A 16573-nucleotide genomic window follows, 5' to 3' on the forward strand; every position below is an offset into this window, starting at 1 on the left:
CTTCTCACTTGGTGTATCTCAACATATGCATAAAATAACAAACCTGTGATAATTTGAAATCAATTTGGTCGTCGAAGTTGCGTGGTAATTATGGAAGAAAAATACCCTTGCCACACGAAGTTGTGTGCTTTCAGATGCTTGATTTCGGGACATCAAAATCTAATTATGAGGTCTCGAAATCAAGTTCAAATATTTTAGTGGAAAATTACTTATTTTTCGAAAACTACGTTACTTCAAGGGAGCCGTTTCTCAAAATGTTTCAATAAGCTCTCCATTGCTTGTTACCAAGTAAGTTTTTATGGTTACAGTTATTTTGAATAAAACCAATAGTGTCCACCGGCTTTAATTGAATGCCAGCTAAGATCACTTGATGTCGTTTTCGTTCAAGCTGTTCTTTAACATGTTGAAACTAAATAGCTTAACCAATGAATACCCAGCAGGGTGAATATGTTCGCATAAGTCTTTATAATTATTACTCTAACAAGTAAGCATTGTTTGAAGATGTGCATAGTGTTGAGACATAAGAAGAAACTATAAATAAATAGTAAACATGCGGGTACAACCATGTGTAAATCTCCTAGGGTGAAGACGAGCAGAGTATGTTCGAAACGTCGAGACTCAACCGGCTCTTTTCAGCGCCAACACTCACCCTAAGAGATTTACACATGGTTGTACCCGCAAGTTTACTATTTATTTATAGTTTCTTCTTATTATTCTAACAGTTTTATCGCTAATGTTTCATGAAGTTTCTGGAAGAGAAAAAAAAAGTACACTGCTAACGATTGATATGGGTCAATTTTGTTCACACATTTCCAAGCGAGGAGTCAATATGCAAGTTGATATAATATGACTGGTCGCCATAATTATTCATGATATGATATAAAATGTGCTTAGCTAAATGTATCTGCTTAGGAAAGCTATAACAGTTGTAGCTGTACATTTGTTTAGCCTATGTCAACTAGATTATTCAGATTTATATTGGATGTAGATTTATAATCCGTGTTATGTTTGATGCCTTGGAATATCTGTGTGGATTAATAAACATGACCTTTGCCCTGTCATAAGACTGCGTATCTTTATACTTAACCGTGGTAAAGGAGAACTTATAATGTTAGCACACGCTATAATAAAGACTTAGATTATATACAGAGAGTTTCATGATCTGATTCCCCGAACTGGAATTTCTTTTGGATAAATCAGCAGGAGAGTGTAAAGAAAATTTATCATCAACAGAAACTGTTTCATTGGGAGAAATGAAATGGGAGATGGTGTAGTTTGAACGATGGAAATGGAGTGTTAGAACCTTAGTGTCCGTGTGTATAGGTTTGCTGAGCCACGCTGAACAACATGTACGACGATGTTATTATGTTCAACTGTACGTCGGATCCAACTGCCGAAGAGCTTTTTGAGTGTAAGTTGTTTTTATTGTTGCTTAATACGAAGTACAGAATTTGGAAGCATATGGCCCACCGGGGGAGAGGGCTCCGTCAAACGTTGAAGACGTAAGGTACGGGGCTGCAAACAAACAAGCCTATATATGTTTTCAAAAAGGGCCAATGGTCCAAGTCACATGTGTCCCGGTATAGCTCCAATTCAGTTCAACGAATTGGAACTCATTTTCAAGAAGATTGCAGTCATAATGAAAGTGGGAGTAGATCATAAAGTTGAGTTCCTTCCGGAATGTTGAAGACATTCAATCGAAAAGCCATTGACCTGCGTTTTAGTTTCCTTTTGTTATGAGACTGTCATTCATTGAAAGCTTCTATAACTTAATATCACAGAAATGCGAAAAAGTAACTTGTCTAAATATTAATTAGTCAACATTGAATTTAACAAAATGCCAATACCGACATGTAATAAATGGGGCGGGGGGGGGGGGTAGGGTCCACAAGGATGATATGGTGTACGTTCACTCCTGTTTCTGATAAGACTTTTTAATACCGTTATAGAGAAAACAATTATATTTATTTCAGTCTATTATACAAGACAATTAGACGTTTTAAAAAGAGTCTCTAAAAGTCATATAGATAAATGTTTCTTATGGAAGTTTTGGGGGAAATTGCAAATCTCTATTACCTCACTTCGAATTGGTGTTAAATGACACGTCTTGTTTGGAGCGTAATTCTGAACATGACGTAATTGGTTTCGGCAGCTTAAATGAAAGTAAGCAGGTAAGTATAGTATATATACAATTGCAGAGTGTGCGTGCATTAGGCCTATAGGGAACAAACTATATAAGGCAGTTTGATTAATTAATTTTAACACAATCAATTGCGGCATATTTTGCTAATCAGTTTCCTTTGGTCACACGTTTTCAGATTTTGAGTACAATCCCGGTGGTTTGGCTTGCGTGATACTCGCTACTGTGATTACCGTAATCCAGACTATTGTTATGATTGACGGTATCGTTTGGATCACCAAGAATATTCCACACAGTGAGAGAGCGTCATCAATGATCTGGATCTACTCACTGTGGCCGGTAAGCAACACAGACCCTTTTCGAATCCACGGCTTCGGCCCCAGATTCGGCTCAGGATAGCTTGGCCCCGCGATTGTTTTGACAAAAATGCGTGAGCTTTGCGTACGTGTTCAGGGCTTCAGACGAGAGAACGGAGCCTGAAGCCGAATCCAAAGCCGAAGCCGTGGTTTCGAAAATAAATTATTAAGACTAACTTTGAAATAAAATGTTTACTTGGGACGAGGGCATTTTTTTTAGAAATCTATTTGGCAACAACATCCGTATTTATCCGACCATTCGTGGGTTTACCACGAATTTGATTTCGAGACCTCAGAATTAGATTTCAAGGTCACGAAATTAAGCATCTGGAAGCACAGCTTCGTGCGACAAGGGTGTTTTTTCTTTCATAATATTATCTCGCAACTTCGACAACCAATTGAGCTCAAATTTTCACATGTTCGTTATTTTATACATATGTTGAGATACACCAAGTGAGAAGACTTTTAAGAATTTCCCTTTTTATGCTATTGGCCATTGAATTTTACGCCTAAATTCAATAAAACTTGGCAGTCTATAACTCCGACTCGAATGCTACAAAAATCCAACATACCCGAAGCGACCACTTCTCATTTTTAATTTCTCATTTCAAAAACGTAGCTTCAGTGTTCACAAAAGTCTAACAGTACATTTATTGTTATTTGTTCCAGGTGTTTTGCATAGTGTCATTGTTTGGTTTATACTTACCAAGAGCCGCTCTTCTTTCAAATGCAGCTGCCAATTTGTAAGTATTGCTTTTGCATTGAATGATGTAAGGCACAGTTTATCTGGTTGTTTTTGTGGGGGGGGGGGTTCTATCGGTTCTATTGTTTCAATCTATGACTTGCCTGTGAAAATTTCATTTCAAACAGGTGTTCTCGATTTTAAAATATAGCCGAAAATCCGGAGCGAATATGTCTATGTATAAAAAAGACATGAAAGAAACATTCTTACAGTCCTTCTAAGACTCTCAGATTTAATTCTTTCGATAAAGTTTACAAAGGCTTGTATAAAATCTGTTTACATAACCAAATTACTTCGAAGTCCATTATTTCTCAAAATTATGCTTTATACTATCGGGGACGGAGGTTTATAACCAAAAGTTGATATTGCCATTAATGTTAATAGTGATTACTAAACGCATAGCTTCCCTTTAATACACTGAACCATTACTCTTTACTTTGTGTCAAAGATCCAAAGATCCTAACACAACATCTCAAGACACCACAAGTCTTGAGATGTTGCGTCTGATCTTATGCTTCAACTTCTTATGATTTGTTGACAGGTTTCTATTTCCTACAATTTACCACTATCTGAACTTGATTGTGGATTATTTCGGAGGTGAAGATGCAATGATTGGAAAGATGAAAGACTTCCCAGTGAAGTACAATCGGGCGCCATGTTTCTGCTGCTGCTGCTGCGTCCCGGAGAAACTTTATACACACGTTCTCAAGAAGTAAGATTTCTTGTGAACGGAATCGATATAAATTGATCGTTTGGGTTGGGGTAACACCTTGCTAGGTGGAGTTTGTTCCTTAAAGAAATGTCTTTCGTTACTGTGCGGACTAGATTTATCGCAGTGTTCGGAAGACTTCTCAGTTCTGAAACTGGGTGGAAGGTATAGAAAATTGGCTCGGACTGCTAAATTTACATTAGCTTATGGAATCGTAATTAACTGCACTACCGCGGAGAGAGTTGTTAAACTGGTCTCAACGTTTTCGTCAGAACAAAATCGGCAAATTATTTTGTTTTAAATGACTAGGATTCAATTTGTAGACGTTTGGTTTTAATAATTTAGGATTGAACAAAAATAAGTTAAGATAGATAATTACGTTAAAATTCAGTTGTACCAAAGTATATCAAAATCACAATTATAAATCATAAACAACACATTGCATTTCCTATTAATAGCAACAACAAAAAAATACTCTAACAGCTGTTTAATTGGTACTTCAATGTTTGATTTCAGAAAACATTTTGTAAAGTTGGAAGTGTTAGTAATGCAGATAGCGCTTATCCGACCTTTCCTGCTGTTGCTGTCACAGATATTCATCATCGATGGGACGTTTCCTAACGACAACGCTCTAGTAAGTCTCAAAAATATGGTTTAAATTAATTTTAAAATAATATATCCAGAGCGTAAATATGCAGCCTTGGGAAACGCTCTTTAACATTTTCTAAATAATATCTTATATAGGATTATGAGAGACTGAAATATGTCTATTTTTCTCTACACATTATTATGTAACATTTGCAAAAACGGGAGTGAACGGCATCTTGTCGACCCGCCCTCCCTGAAAGCACCATCAATTCTATGTCAATGTTGGCATTTGTCACATTGAACGGCGAAGGATCAACCACATCCAGAAGAATTATCACTAGAAGACTTGAGGTGGATTAGGATATACACTAACTTTGTTGTAAACCACTTAAACTTCGAGATTATCACAAAATTTTCATTCTCACATTATATACATTTCCCCCCCAGGACTACACCCAGCCAGGTCTTTGGATTATTATATTAACAATAGCGAGTACATTGACAGCAATGCAAGTCATCAGTACACTTCACAATGCCACCAAGCCACGCCTTAAGGCCATGCATTACAGCACCATACCCAAGTATCTGGTGGTTCAATTCGCTCTACTCATGACCAACCTTCAGAATGCTTTCCTTGCCTTCGCTATGGCCGCCATCGAGTGCGGAAACCCATTTCCTTATAAGTCACGTGTTGACGGTAAGTCGATCGAACTAATGGTTATTTCGCAAATGAACTCGCTAAATAGCAACTGAAAGACACTGGACAGTATCGGTAATTGTCAAAGACCAGTCTTCTAACTTGGTGTATCTCAACATATGCATAAAATGACAAACCTGTAGAAATTTGAGATCAATTGGTCGGCGAAGACGCGAAAGAAAGATGGAAGAAAAAACACCCTTGTCACACGAAGTTGTGTGCTTTCAGATGCTTGATCGAGACCTCAAAATCTAATTCTGAGGTCTCGAAATCAAATTCGTGTGAAATTACTTCTTTCTCGACAACTACGTCACTTCAGAGGGAGCCGTTTTTCACAATGCTTTATACTATCAACCTCTCCCCATTACTCGTTACCAAGTAAGGTTTTATGCTTATAATTATTTATAGTTATTACCAATAGTGTCCACTGCCTTTAAAGCCTCTAACAAATCTCACTGTGTATAGCATTGATGAAGAGGCATTCCTTCTGCAGTGATGGGGACATTGACTATAGATAGATAGGGTCTAAGTGTGCAGTTTGCAACGGCTTATTATATTTCCTCAAAACTTCAAATTATTTTCGATACTGTGAAAATAAATTGTTTGAATGGTGATGAATATTTCATAATGCAATAGATAAAGAAGTTTGGCGGACTTTCAACTCTGTATTATTTCCTAAAAATAATGTTGCAATGTGGGACTGTTGAACCCAGATGCAGCTTTTATCGACCGCATACTTGGAACACACTTGCCTATTTTTCAACCAAATCGAAACCATACTCGCTGTTACAAACAGAAATTGCGAAGCTTTAGCAATAACAATGATAGTGGTCGAGGAAGTTTCGTTGATTCCTCACTTTGATGTTGAGTTATACTTTACTTTCAACCAATCACAGTCTGGAACTGTTTCCTCGTCATCATCTGGAGCCTTGTCTTCCAGCCAATCTGCGTCAAGTATATGCGCACGCTCAAAGGGAACGTACTTTACATCCCACATCAGTTGAAGAGTTCCGAGTCTTACTCGGTCATATCACTGGCCGAAGCTACGGGAGAAGCTACCGAGGATATGAACGAAAACGCCCCGTTGGTGACGGGTAGATTACGGAGCACGGGCGACAGTAACGTGGTTGATAACATTTCTTATGGTAGCGTCATTACGGTGTAAAGTTTTGTCAGGGAGCAGTCACACTTGCAATGAAACCGTAAATTATGGTAGCATCAAAAGTATTACGGATAGAGTAGAACAGAATTGAGTTTGTCTTGCGACTTGATAGAGAGGGGAGCCCCGTCCACTAAATGAGATTGGGAAAAATTCACAACTAAATGGTTTGATACGTCAAATATACACGATAAAAACACACCTGTTTGGGGGCTCAAAATGGTCATCGAAAAATACAAGAAAATGATGTAAGACAAAAAATAACATTGACTCTCCTTCAGATGCCCGAGATCAGATTGAATTATTTTGGTGAACGATTGCCTCTTTCTCTACAACTACATTACTTCAAAGTTGAATCTTTTATGTGAATTATTTTTTTGAGTAATTATCAAAGGTATACAGTCCCTTTTAAACAGCTTTAAACAAAAACTTCCCTCCCTCCTACTCCACAAAAAGGCAAACAAATCTAATATACTATACTGATGTACATTATCATTGTATAATCGTAACGTCATTGTGATGCCATCTGAATATAAACTTCTGCCATACGCCAAATTGTGTTTGAGGAAGCATTTGTTTAGTATTTGTTCAAACAATGAGGTCGACTGGTGTACAAATAAACTTAAAATAAAAAAAAAACCAGCATTATATTCAAGTTAATGGCTTCGTAAACGATTCAGCGTCTTTTATTTTCAAACTTATTTATCGATCCAGCATGATTTCAATCGACAAGTTATATAATTGATGTTTGGAAAACAGTATGTGTAAAAAATCTTAAATCTTAAGTCAAAACGTAATCCAAGATCTAATACCAAACTCAATGTTGACCTTTGAAGTTCCCTACTGTTTGACCCTTAAATATCACTCAACGTAGTTTTGAATTGGGTTCATACAAGTGTACTTGTTCCAAAAATAATAATGAAATGGAATCGGGATTACTGGATTTCAAGAGGCTGCAGTATTAAATACAGGGCCAAAAAGGAAGACATGTGTCGTGACATGTCACGTGACGAATGCTTAACCAATCAAATGTATGCATCTAAGTAGTACACAGTCAACCCTGTGGTTTAGAGTTAAATATATAAACTGTCAGCTATCATGTTGAATGCATCTACAAAGACAGTCAACCTTCCTACCATCTGACCATTCAACGTGGTTTTGGCTAGTAATAGATTAACTATGCCAGCTTGCAACATGAGCCATGCACACAGCTTTAAAGGCAGTGGACACTACTGGCAATTGTTCAAAGTAATTGTTAGCATAAAACCTTACTTGGTACGAGCAAAGGAGAGCTGTTGATATGAAACAACATTGTGAGGAACAGCTCCCTCTGAAGCAACGTAGTTTTCGAGAAAGAACTAATTCACCACTTAAATATTTGAATTTGATTTCGAGACCTCAGAATTAGATTTCGATGTCTGGAAATCAAGCATCTGAAAGCAAACAAGTTTGTGTGACAAGGGTGTCCTTTCTTCCATTATTATCTCGCAACTTCGACGACCAACCAAGTTCAAATTTCCACAGGTTCGTTATTTTATGTATATGTTGAGATACACCAAGTGAGAAGACTGGTCTATGACAATCACCAATAGTGTCCAGTGTCTTTAATCCATGTACTGCATCTCTTTTGAACTCCTTGCCTTGTTCATGTTTCCCTCCATTCTACAATCTAGATTGTTTTAGGAGGAATATTAATTCCTACCTTCAGCTCCCGAGTTCTTTCCACTTAAATAATTTTTCTTCTTGTTGCCCAATACCAAGATAGGCTTTTAGCCTTATTTGGGGCGAACTTGCATATCAACAAAATAATTAAAAAGATGTGGTGTTTAATGCATCTACAACCACAGTTTGCATGTGTACAATTTGTAGTTCAGTGCACAGCAGCTACACCATACACATCCTGTGCAGTTGATTACCAAACTAGTAGGGTTTGAAATTTTTGCATCTTGAAAATACATGTTAATATTTATGCATAAAAACACAACATAACCATAAAAGTGAGCTGGCTTTATAGTGTTTAGGCTCACAATACCCCCCATCAGATTTAACACAGAAGTAAGTAATATATTAATATAGCACAACAAAAATAACACTAACATTTTTAGTAATATCAATATTTTGGATTGTATATGTTTATAGTGACATAGGATTACCAACGTAACAAGGCACAGAATAGCCGTGTGATTTTGCTTAATAAATAATTATCAACAAATAAGGTAAGCCGGCAAGCTGTTAATTTTCAAAAATTAATGACTAATGGGGATAGCATCGTGTTTTACAAGGTGGAAAATTATCCACGCTTTGAAAAAGGATGAAAATAAACATTTAAGGAAGCATTAATTAATAAGCAAACAAACTAAATCAGATAAATTTTGTCAGTCATTCTAGAGAACGATAATCAATTAAATCTAAAAATTTTCAGAAGTCTACTTCCGAAAAAAATTCTAAGTAAAAATCAAGTTTACTGTGGCCATATTTGGAGTGAGATACGTTTGTTTGTGTTTTGTTTTGAGACGGATTGACTTTAAAGTTTCTCCCATAGTAACTTTGACTAAACATAAGGAGAGAGTTTCTCGCTTAGTAACTTTGTCAAATTTTAGAGAGACAGTTTCACGCTAAGTAACTTTGACTAAACATTTGGAGAGAGTTTCTTGCTTAGTAACTTCGTCCAATTTTAGAGAGACAGTTTCACGCTAAGTAACTTTGTCCAAACATTTGAGAGAACTTCTCGCTTAGTAACTTCGTCCAAACAGGCAGTAGCTCTGAGCCGGCTTGCCGCACTCAGGGTGAATGCACTTTGTGTCCTTTGTCACCTCGGCAGGCTGCTTGAGCGGGATGCAGAGACTCTTAGCACCCATAGAGGGCGCTCCAACCTCTACGTCTTGACCCCTGCAAAAGAACAAACGGATTGTTTAATACCAATAATAATGATATAAATGGTTTTAAAAAATTATAAAGTGCACAAATTCATCAAAGTGCTCATTGCCCTGAATAGAATCAATAAACATGTCAAATAACCCAAATTAAACGTAGGCCTAAGCTACATGTAGAAATCCAGAATATGTGAAAGAGAAATACAATACAATTTCAATATCTAAGAAAAAATCAAAGGGTTAACAAAATCAAACCATTTACTCAAATACTTTTTTTTTTTAAAGAAGTTTACTCATGAGCTGACTAATAATTTGAGCAGGAAGTTTGTATGGTAATAATAATAATTGTTTTTTTTTAACAGGGACAAAATACCTTGTGGTTTGTTACATGATAATAATAATAATAATAAAAGCACAGTATTTATATAGCACAACAATTTTTTTGGGGGGGTGAAATAAGCTCTAAAGAGCTTAACAGTACCAAATGAGGAATGAGTTACAATTTAAAAACTCTGTTTAAAACCATAACAAGAACAATTTCAAATATAAACAGTAAAATTAAGTGATACAAATCCTGTCAAAATGTATTTAAAATGCAAAGAATAAAAAAACATCATGAAACATGTAAAATAAACAAAAATTCCACAAGATATTTCTGGAATTTACCAGGTGTATTAAATGCATGTGTAACTCATGTAACTCTGTATCTGCTGGTTCAAAAAGAAAACATAGGATTGATTTCCATTTCTTGAGAACTGAGTATCACCAGGCAATGTATGGAGCCTCCCTATCAACACACCTATATAATAAAGCATTTTGAAGAAATTTCCTTTAATTACTTCTTCCGGTTGTTTACAGAATGTTTATTCTGTTTCTTAAAGGCAGTGGACACTATTGGTAATAACTCAAAATAATTATTGGCATAAAACCTTTTTTTGTGAAGAGTAATAGGGAGAGGTTGATGGTATAAAACACTGTGAGAAACGGCTCCCTTTGAAGTGCCATAGTTTTCGAGATAGAAGTAATTTTCCACAAATTTGATTTCGAGACCTCAGGTTTAGAACTTGAGGTCTCGAAATCAACCATCTACACCCACACAACTTTGTGTGACAAGGGTGTTTTTTTCGCAACTTCGATGACCGATTAAGCTCAAATTTTCACAGGTTTGTTATTTTATGTATATGTTGAGATACACCAAATGTGAAGGCTAGTCTTTGACAATTACCAATAGTGTACACTGCCTTTAAAGTATGTTGTACACCAATTTCTACCAGCACTATGTCATTCAACAATGATTAGGTACATATTGCTCAGTTTCTTCTTTCATACCTTGCACTGTCCTTCTTGATTTTATCCTCGCAGTCAGGTTCACCACAGAATGGAGTCTGGATAATCTGTAATAAGAAATATGTATTCATGTATTTGTTTATTTTATTTATTAATTCCGATTTTGAAGCCAAGGACCTCTCAGAAAGGCGAACTCAATCACTGTACCAGCCCAGAACCCCGTGGAGAGAAGACAAGGAGGGAAGTTTCAGTTTTAGATGTGGGAGGAAAACCTCTGAGAATTGTTCCAGGGAAAACCAACACAATCTTGTAGGGATCGAAAACCCATCGACAGGGAAACAAAAGACTATTTAAATATTTTGCAATAACTTACATTTTTCTGATCCAGCTGGGAGCAGAAGTCATCCCAATCTGTTGATACCTTCATATGATCAGCAAGATCCTTGCAAGCTCTGAAAATAAAAGAAAGTAGTCGTCTTTATCAGTCGGGATTTTTAACAAATTATTAAGACCACACTCAGGGTAGAGTTTTTTTAAAGGGTCTATGTACTTTTTCCTAACACAAGACACAATGTCCACAGATTTGCATTAAACTTACAAAGTTTGAAGATTATGATAGTAGAAAGCTTTCCTTGAAATTTTACTTACTGAGGTGCTGAAGTTGAGAGATGAGTGTAACAAATAATTTTCATCTCAGTTTTAGCATGTAAAAACGTGTTAACCAGTTATGCTAGGGTTATGGTATAATATCATAACTGGTTTATGGGATTTTACGTGCTAAATTAATTTTTGTCTTCCTGAGGCGAAAATTATTTCTAGACTTGTTTTACTCATTTCTCAAAAACTGCAGAACCTCAGTTATTAATATTTGAAGGGAAGCTTTCCACTATCATTAACTTCAAACCCTGTAAATCCGTGGACATTTTGAAAAAGTACCCGAATCATTTAAGGTATTTTACAGGATTGGTATGAAAAACAAACGTCATTGTTCAATCTTAGTCAGAAAGCTTACTGATTATGTAGTTCATACTGAAACTATTTGTTTTCCTATTCAAGAAAGTGTATCTGATATTCTAATAAAATGCAACAGCTGAAAAAAAAAAGTCCAACACTATGATCCAAATTTTAGAAGGTATTTTGAGATGATGGCATTTCCACCTCTTAGTAACTCCTGTAGTTTAGACTTCATAAAGCTTTTAGGAACAGTGTCCTCAGCACTAGAAAAGCACATCAAAGAGCAGGATTTATTTAAATGTGGAAAAAATAACGGCTGACTTTTCTTCAACAGGCTGGCTTAAAAAGTCTGAAATTCAGATGAAAGTATGAAATTTTTCATCCCTATTGACTGATGTGAGTCAAGCACTGTCTACTCAGTATTGTACCAAGTCCTGTGCTAAATTTGAGAACTTACTTGACAACTTTGTAATATCAAAACACAGCCACAAAGCCCGGTTTATACTCTCTTCGAATGCAAATGCGATACAAAATTTGACATCACATGGCTGTTTTTGCAGCGTATGTTTCGCAGTTCAACTGTTGCGAATTATTCGTTTCGATGTTGTGACGTAAAAAATTGTGTAGCATTCGCCTTCACAGGAAGTATAAGACGACTAAGTAAGTACATCTTGGTTCTAGATCCACTTACTTATCATAGAGGTAGGTGTGGATGGACTCCAACACTTCGGCCGCCTTGCTGGCAGCCTCGCCCTCTTTGAAGACAAGCTTTTCCCCGGTGTCTCGGCGCACCATCACAACCTGCCCATTGCTCACATCACGTGGGCCAAGCTCTACACGGATGGGTACTCCCTGATATTTGTTAAAAAGTGTTTAAAAAAAATTAATGAACAAGGAGAACCCAATAAATAAAATGTAACTACACACTCATGGTGCCAGTCAACAGCCTGTACCACTGATGACGAGGTGTTGTAATCAGAATCACGAAACGTGACAAAGCACCACATGACATAGGGTTCAACATTTTTATTATTATTATTATTAATAATTTAATAATAACATCAATTTAAGACACACCAACAGATATGACCCACCCAGATGTAAAACAGTTCGCTACAAACAAAGTGCAATTCCTCAAATCGTCAGTCTGTTAAATGCCTTTTAATATAGTTATGTGTGTATATATAATAATTGTGCCTACTGGGTTTTTTACCAATGTATTTTTGCCAATGTATATAATAATAATTTTTATTTGATGTCCTTTTCTTCGTTTACTTCTATTGATGTAATTTTTTTAAACATATTATGAGGTTGACATGTGCAATTCAGTTTTTTAACTGCGAGTCATGTTTTGATAAACCATTTTTGAATTGAATTGAATTGAATTATTACTAAAGACCTAATGCACATGATTTCATATCAGTAGGGCGCCCTCACCTAGAGGTAAAAAAGCGGCCGTTCATTGGCCAAACCTGTGCGTCGCATGTACAATCTGTGAGTTTCAATTGTTTCGTCATCGTTTTACCTCTAAGGTGGCGTCTGGATAATGTCAATGCATAAGGTCTATTGGATTATTAAAAACACTACTTGCAGCCCAAAGGCTGAATCGCAAAGAGAGTAAAAAAAAAGATCCAAAATATAATATTGAGCAGAGAAAACACAAAGAAAATACAGAGAATGCATGAAATTCTAAAAATCACCTATAAGACGGAACCAACAGCAATACGACTCAATATCACCGGAATCTGGGACAGATTACTTAAGCAGGGGAGAGCTTTGGGGGAAATTTTTCTCAAGCGGGTGCCGGTAAACAGCCCAAAACACATCAGAAATTAAAGCAATACAATGCCCCCAAACTACTGGGTCTAACTTTACCTTGAGCTCCCAGTGGTTGAACTTCCATCCAGGGCTGTAGTTGTCCCTGTAGTCACGTCTCACTTTCAGCCCGGCCTTCTCAAACTGCGTAAAGTATTCATCACACTTGCCCATGAGCTTCTCCTTGTCTTGGTTGCTGGTTGACTTGGTGATACCACAAGGAACGATGATGATCTAATACATCAATCAAATGAGAAAAGTCAACGTTCTATTTTCTTACGTCAAACATTAGTTTTGAAGGGAAAGCATAGGTTTGGTAATCACTCATGAAATCACTCTTAAAACCTTTGACAGGGCCTTATAGTAAACTAATTAAAGGGAAGATATACATTCAGTGGTCACTCTTAAAATCTCATTAACTTTTGTTAAGTAGCCTACAGCACTTTCGATAGTATAAAGCATGTCACTTTGAAGTAATGTTGTCAAGTAAAAAAAATATAAGTTTTATGAATTGCACAAGTCAAGATAATGTTATTCCGTAACTAGCGACAATACTAATTCTAGTCATTGTGAAACCAGCGGTTAGTTTGGTAGGATTCAAACCCACAACCATGTGATTGCCAGACCTGTAGTCTAACCAGAGGACTACAGTGACCATCCTTTAACTGTTTAGGAAAATAAACGTAAATGGGCAACTGTAGTTCCCATATGGTAGGAAATCTACCGTTGCCAACATGTTGTAATAGTTTTGATTAATGGCTTTGTTAATCTTGTACTTTGTTTTGACTATATTCCCCTTCAATTTTTATTGAGACTGTTTGCATTTGTACCTGTTCTTACACTTTACCCTTGTACCAGTGAGTTGCAGGAAATCTTTCAACTGCTCCGATGTAATAATTCTTTTATGAAGGGTTCTGTATATTTTGTACGTTTTACTCTATTGCCCTTTAATATATGTAATTGTTTATATTTGTACATGTACTCATATTTTTACCATTGTTAAGTGACCCCTTCAGCTACTGCTGCAGGGGTCAATTTCACAAAGATATAAGACTAGTCTTATCTCAAGTAAGGAAGAGTTACACGTCCTAAGTTAGGACTAGTCCTAACTCTTTGAAATCTCCCTCTGGTCATTTTGTTTGTATATACCAATAAATAAATAAATAAATAAATAAATAAAAATAGAGAGTAATTGATAACGTCTTACCTGTACACAGGCAACTCTAGGTGGTAGGACCAGCCCTCTATTGTCACCATGAACGAGGCACATGACACCGATGGTACGAGTGGTAATACCCCACGAGTTCTGATAAGCATACTCGTGGCTACCCTCCTGCAAATATGAATCAAAATCAGTCCATGGTGAATTAAATCATCCTTCCAACCACAGTTTCATCAAGTAATTAATAGTTAAGGTTTGTGGTAACACCAAGGAAATAATCTCTTTTGTGAGTAGTGCTGGATCTAAAAAGAGCCAGTTATGGTGATACCCCACGAGTTCTGACACGCATGTACGATGGGGGTGTCATGGCCGAGCGGATAAGAGCACCGAACTCAAGTTCTGGTGTTTCTGTTCAGCAGAGTGTGGGTTCAAATCCCGGTCGTGACACTTGTGTCCCTAAGCAAGACACTTAACTATAATTGCTTCTCTCCACCCAGGGGTAAATGGGTACCTGTGAGGGCAGAGATGGTTCTTGTGATTGATTAGCTTAGTTCGCTACATATTTGGCGGCACAGGCTGTATACTCCCAGGGAGCTGAGATGGTTTAAGGAATGATTTAAGGCCCAGTGACCAGGGGTAATAATGTGGAAGGGCTTTAAGACATGGTGTTTAAAGCGCTACATGTATATAAAAACCGACTATTATTATTACTAATAATTATTATACTCGTGGCTACCCTCCTACCTGAATCATCCTTCCAGTCAGTTTCATCAGTTGGTTAAAATATTTAGTTTTGTACAAATTTGTCATAAATGTCCAGACATAAGCACCTTTTTGCAAGTTCTAGAAACTTCTATGAAACCAAACGATCAAAGTGAGTAACGTGACATAGGAATTAAAATGTATAAAAATAATAACAACTGAGTTGATATATAGTGCCTTTTAAACTACACAAAGCACTTCACACAGAAATATACAAATGCACTATTCCATCAAGATCATAGCGCACATAATAGCAGTGGTAGAGGTGAGTCTTAAGAGCCTTATCGAAATAGAGACAAACGAACAGATTCCCTAATGAGAGGAGGAAGATTGTTCTGAATCATTGGCCAAGAATGCTTTGACCCAGAACTTTGTTTGCATGGCAGGGAGCATTCAAGTTAGTATTGGACCAAAGATCACATGACAGTAAATTAAAAGATATATTGGAGTAGTTTTGTACAAACATTTGAAAATAAAAAGAGCAAGTTTAAAATGAAGATGTAATCAGTCGAAATCCTGGGGATAACTATGAAGAAGATGAAGTGATTACTCTTGTAGTCTAGCTTTAAGATCTATTGAGGAGGGTTGAAGAGAAGTAATCAAACAAACAATGGGTTATCTTACATTGTTTGGATCCTCAAACTTGATTTCAAACATCTTGGAGAAGTTCTGGCCAAGATGATGAGAGGTTGCACCCTGTAATTCATATAAAAATAAAGATTGTTGATGAGACGTTCAATCGTTAGACAGCCCAAATCAGTTAAGTGGCCTTGTTATGTAAGGCAATATCTTATAAGAAAAACCATAATTGAAAAAAACAAAAATTAAAAATAAAGAAAAAATCTCTAAAGTTGCAACTACAAACTTGAATGGCACGACCACTGGCCGATATAAACGCCTCCACTGTGGTGGTGAAATCTCCGCCAGCGAACTTCTCCTTCAGTGTCTTCCGTCCCCTCACCACTGGGATGGCAAGTAGATTCTCATACACCTCGGCGTAATGCTCCAAGATCTGGAAGACCTCTTCCACGGCGTCGGGTCGGTTTGCCCAAGCCGTGTGGCCCTCCTGCCACAGAAACTCACGGGTACGCAGGAACGGCTGTGGGTGTTTGAACTCCCATCGCTATGGATTGAAATAGGGGACAAACTTGGATCAGTGGCACAGACAACCACCCTGAATATTTCAATAAATGTGCGACAGTTCCGCTGTAATTTAACTTAATACGGGCATGATATTTGGTCTTGAAAAAAAAGTAGGATTACTTTATCAAGAAGATGGTGTAGACTTAAGTAGACATTTCAGGTGATTTAATCACGAATTTTCAGATT

At 36.8% G+C, this 16573-nt stretch overlaps 2 protein-coding genes across 2 annotated transcripts in view; one reads left to right on the top strand and one right to left on the bottom strand.

Annotated features, from left to right (window-relative positions):
* The first annotated feature begins 1331 nt into the window (after positions 1 to 1331).
* On the top strand, positions 1332 to 7051 carry LOC139934817 (organic solute transporter subunit alpha-like). Its single transcript, XM_071929223.1, has 7 exons — positions 1332 to 1411; positions 2319 to 2479; positions 3166 to 3239; positions 3780 to 3950; positions 4464 to 4581; positions 4983 to 5232; positions 6129 to 7051. The coding sequence occupies exons 1-7, from the start codon at positions 1348 to 1350 to the stop codon at positions 6395 to 6397; spliced, it is 1107 nt and encodes a 368-aa protein (XP_071785324.1). The 5' UTR covers positions 1332 to 1347; the 3' UTR covers positions 6398 to 7051.
* Positions 7048 to 16573, bottom strand: part of LOC139934799 (bifunctional glutamate/proline--tRNA ligase-like) — a 35833-nt gene continuing 26307 nt past the window's right edge. Inside the window, exons 25-32 of the mRNA XM_071929205.1 lie at positions 16110 to 16367; positions 15869 to 15940; positions 14528 to 14653; positions 13381 to 13554; positions 12197 to 12357; positions 10925 to 11003; positions 10594 to 10658; positions 7048 to 9280 (exon numbers count right to left, since the gene is read on the bottom strand). Of these exons, the coding sequence (XP_071785306.1) occupies positions 9124 to 9280; positions 10594 to 10658; positions 10925 to 11003; positions 12197 to 12357; positions 13381 to 13554; positions 14528 to 14653; positions 15869 to 15940; positions 16110 to 16367 (1092 nt within the window). The 3' untranslated portion in view covers positions 7048 to 9123. The remainder of the gene's footprint in view (positions 9281 to 10593; positions 10659 to 10924; positions 11004 to 12196; positions 12358 to 13380; positions 13555 to 14527; positions 14654 to 15868; positions 15941 to 16109; positions 16368 to 16573) is intronic.

The sequence above is a fragment of the Asterias amurensis genome, chromosome 1 (assembly GCF_032118995.1).
Source record: "Asterias amurensis chromosome 1, ASM3211899v1".
Classification (NCBI taxonomy): domain Eukaryota; kingdom Metazoa; phylum Echinodermata; class Asteroidea; order Forcipulatida; family Asteriidae; genus Asterias; species Asterias amurensis.

Coding starts and splice junctions, on each gene's coding strand:
- LOC139934817 (XM_071929223.1), top strand. CDS start 1,348: ATGTACGACGATGTTATTATGTTCAACTGTACGTCGGATCCAACTGCC. Junction 1,412..2,318: donor TGCCGAAGAGCTTTTTGAGT/GTAAGTTGTTTT, acceptor ACACGTTTTCAG/ATTTTGAGTACAATCCCGGT. Junction 2,480..3,165: donor GGATCTACTCACTGTGGCCG/GTAAGCAACACA, acceptor TATTTGTTCCAG/GTGTTTTGCATAGTGTCATT.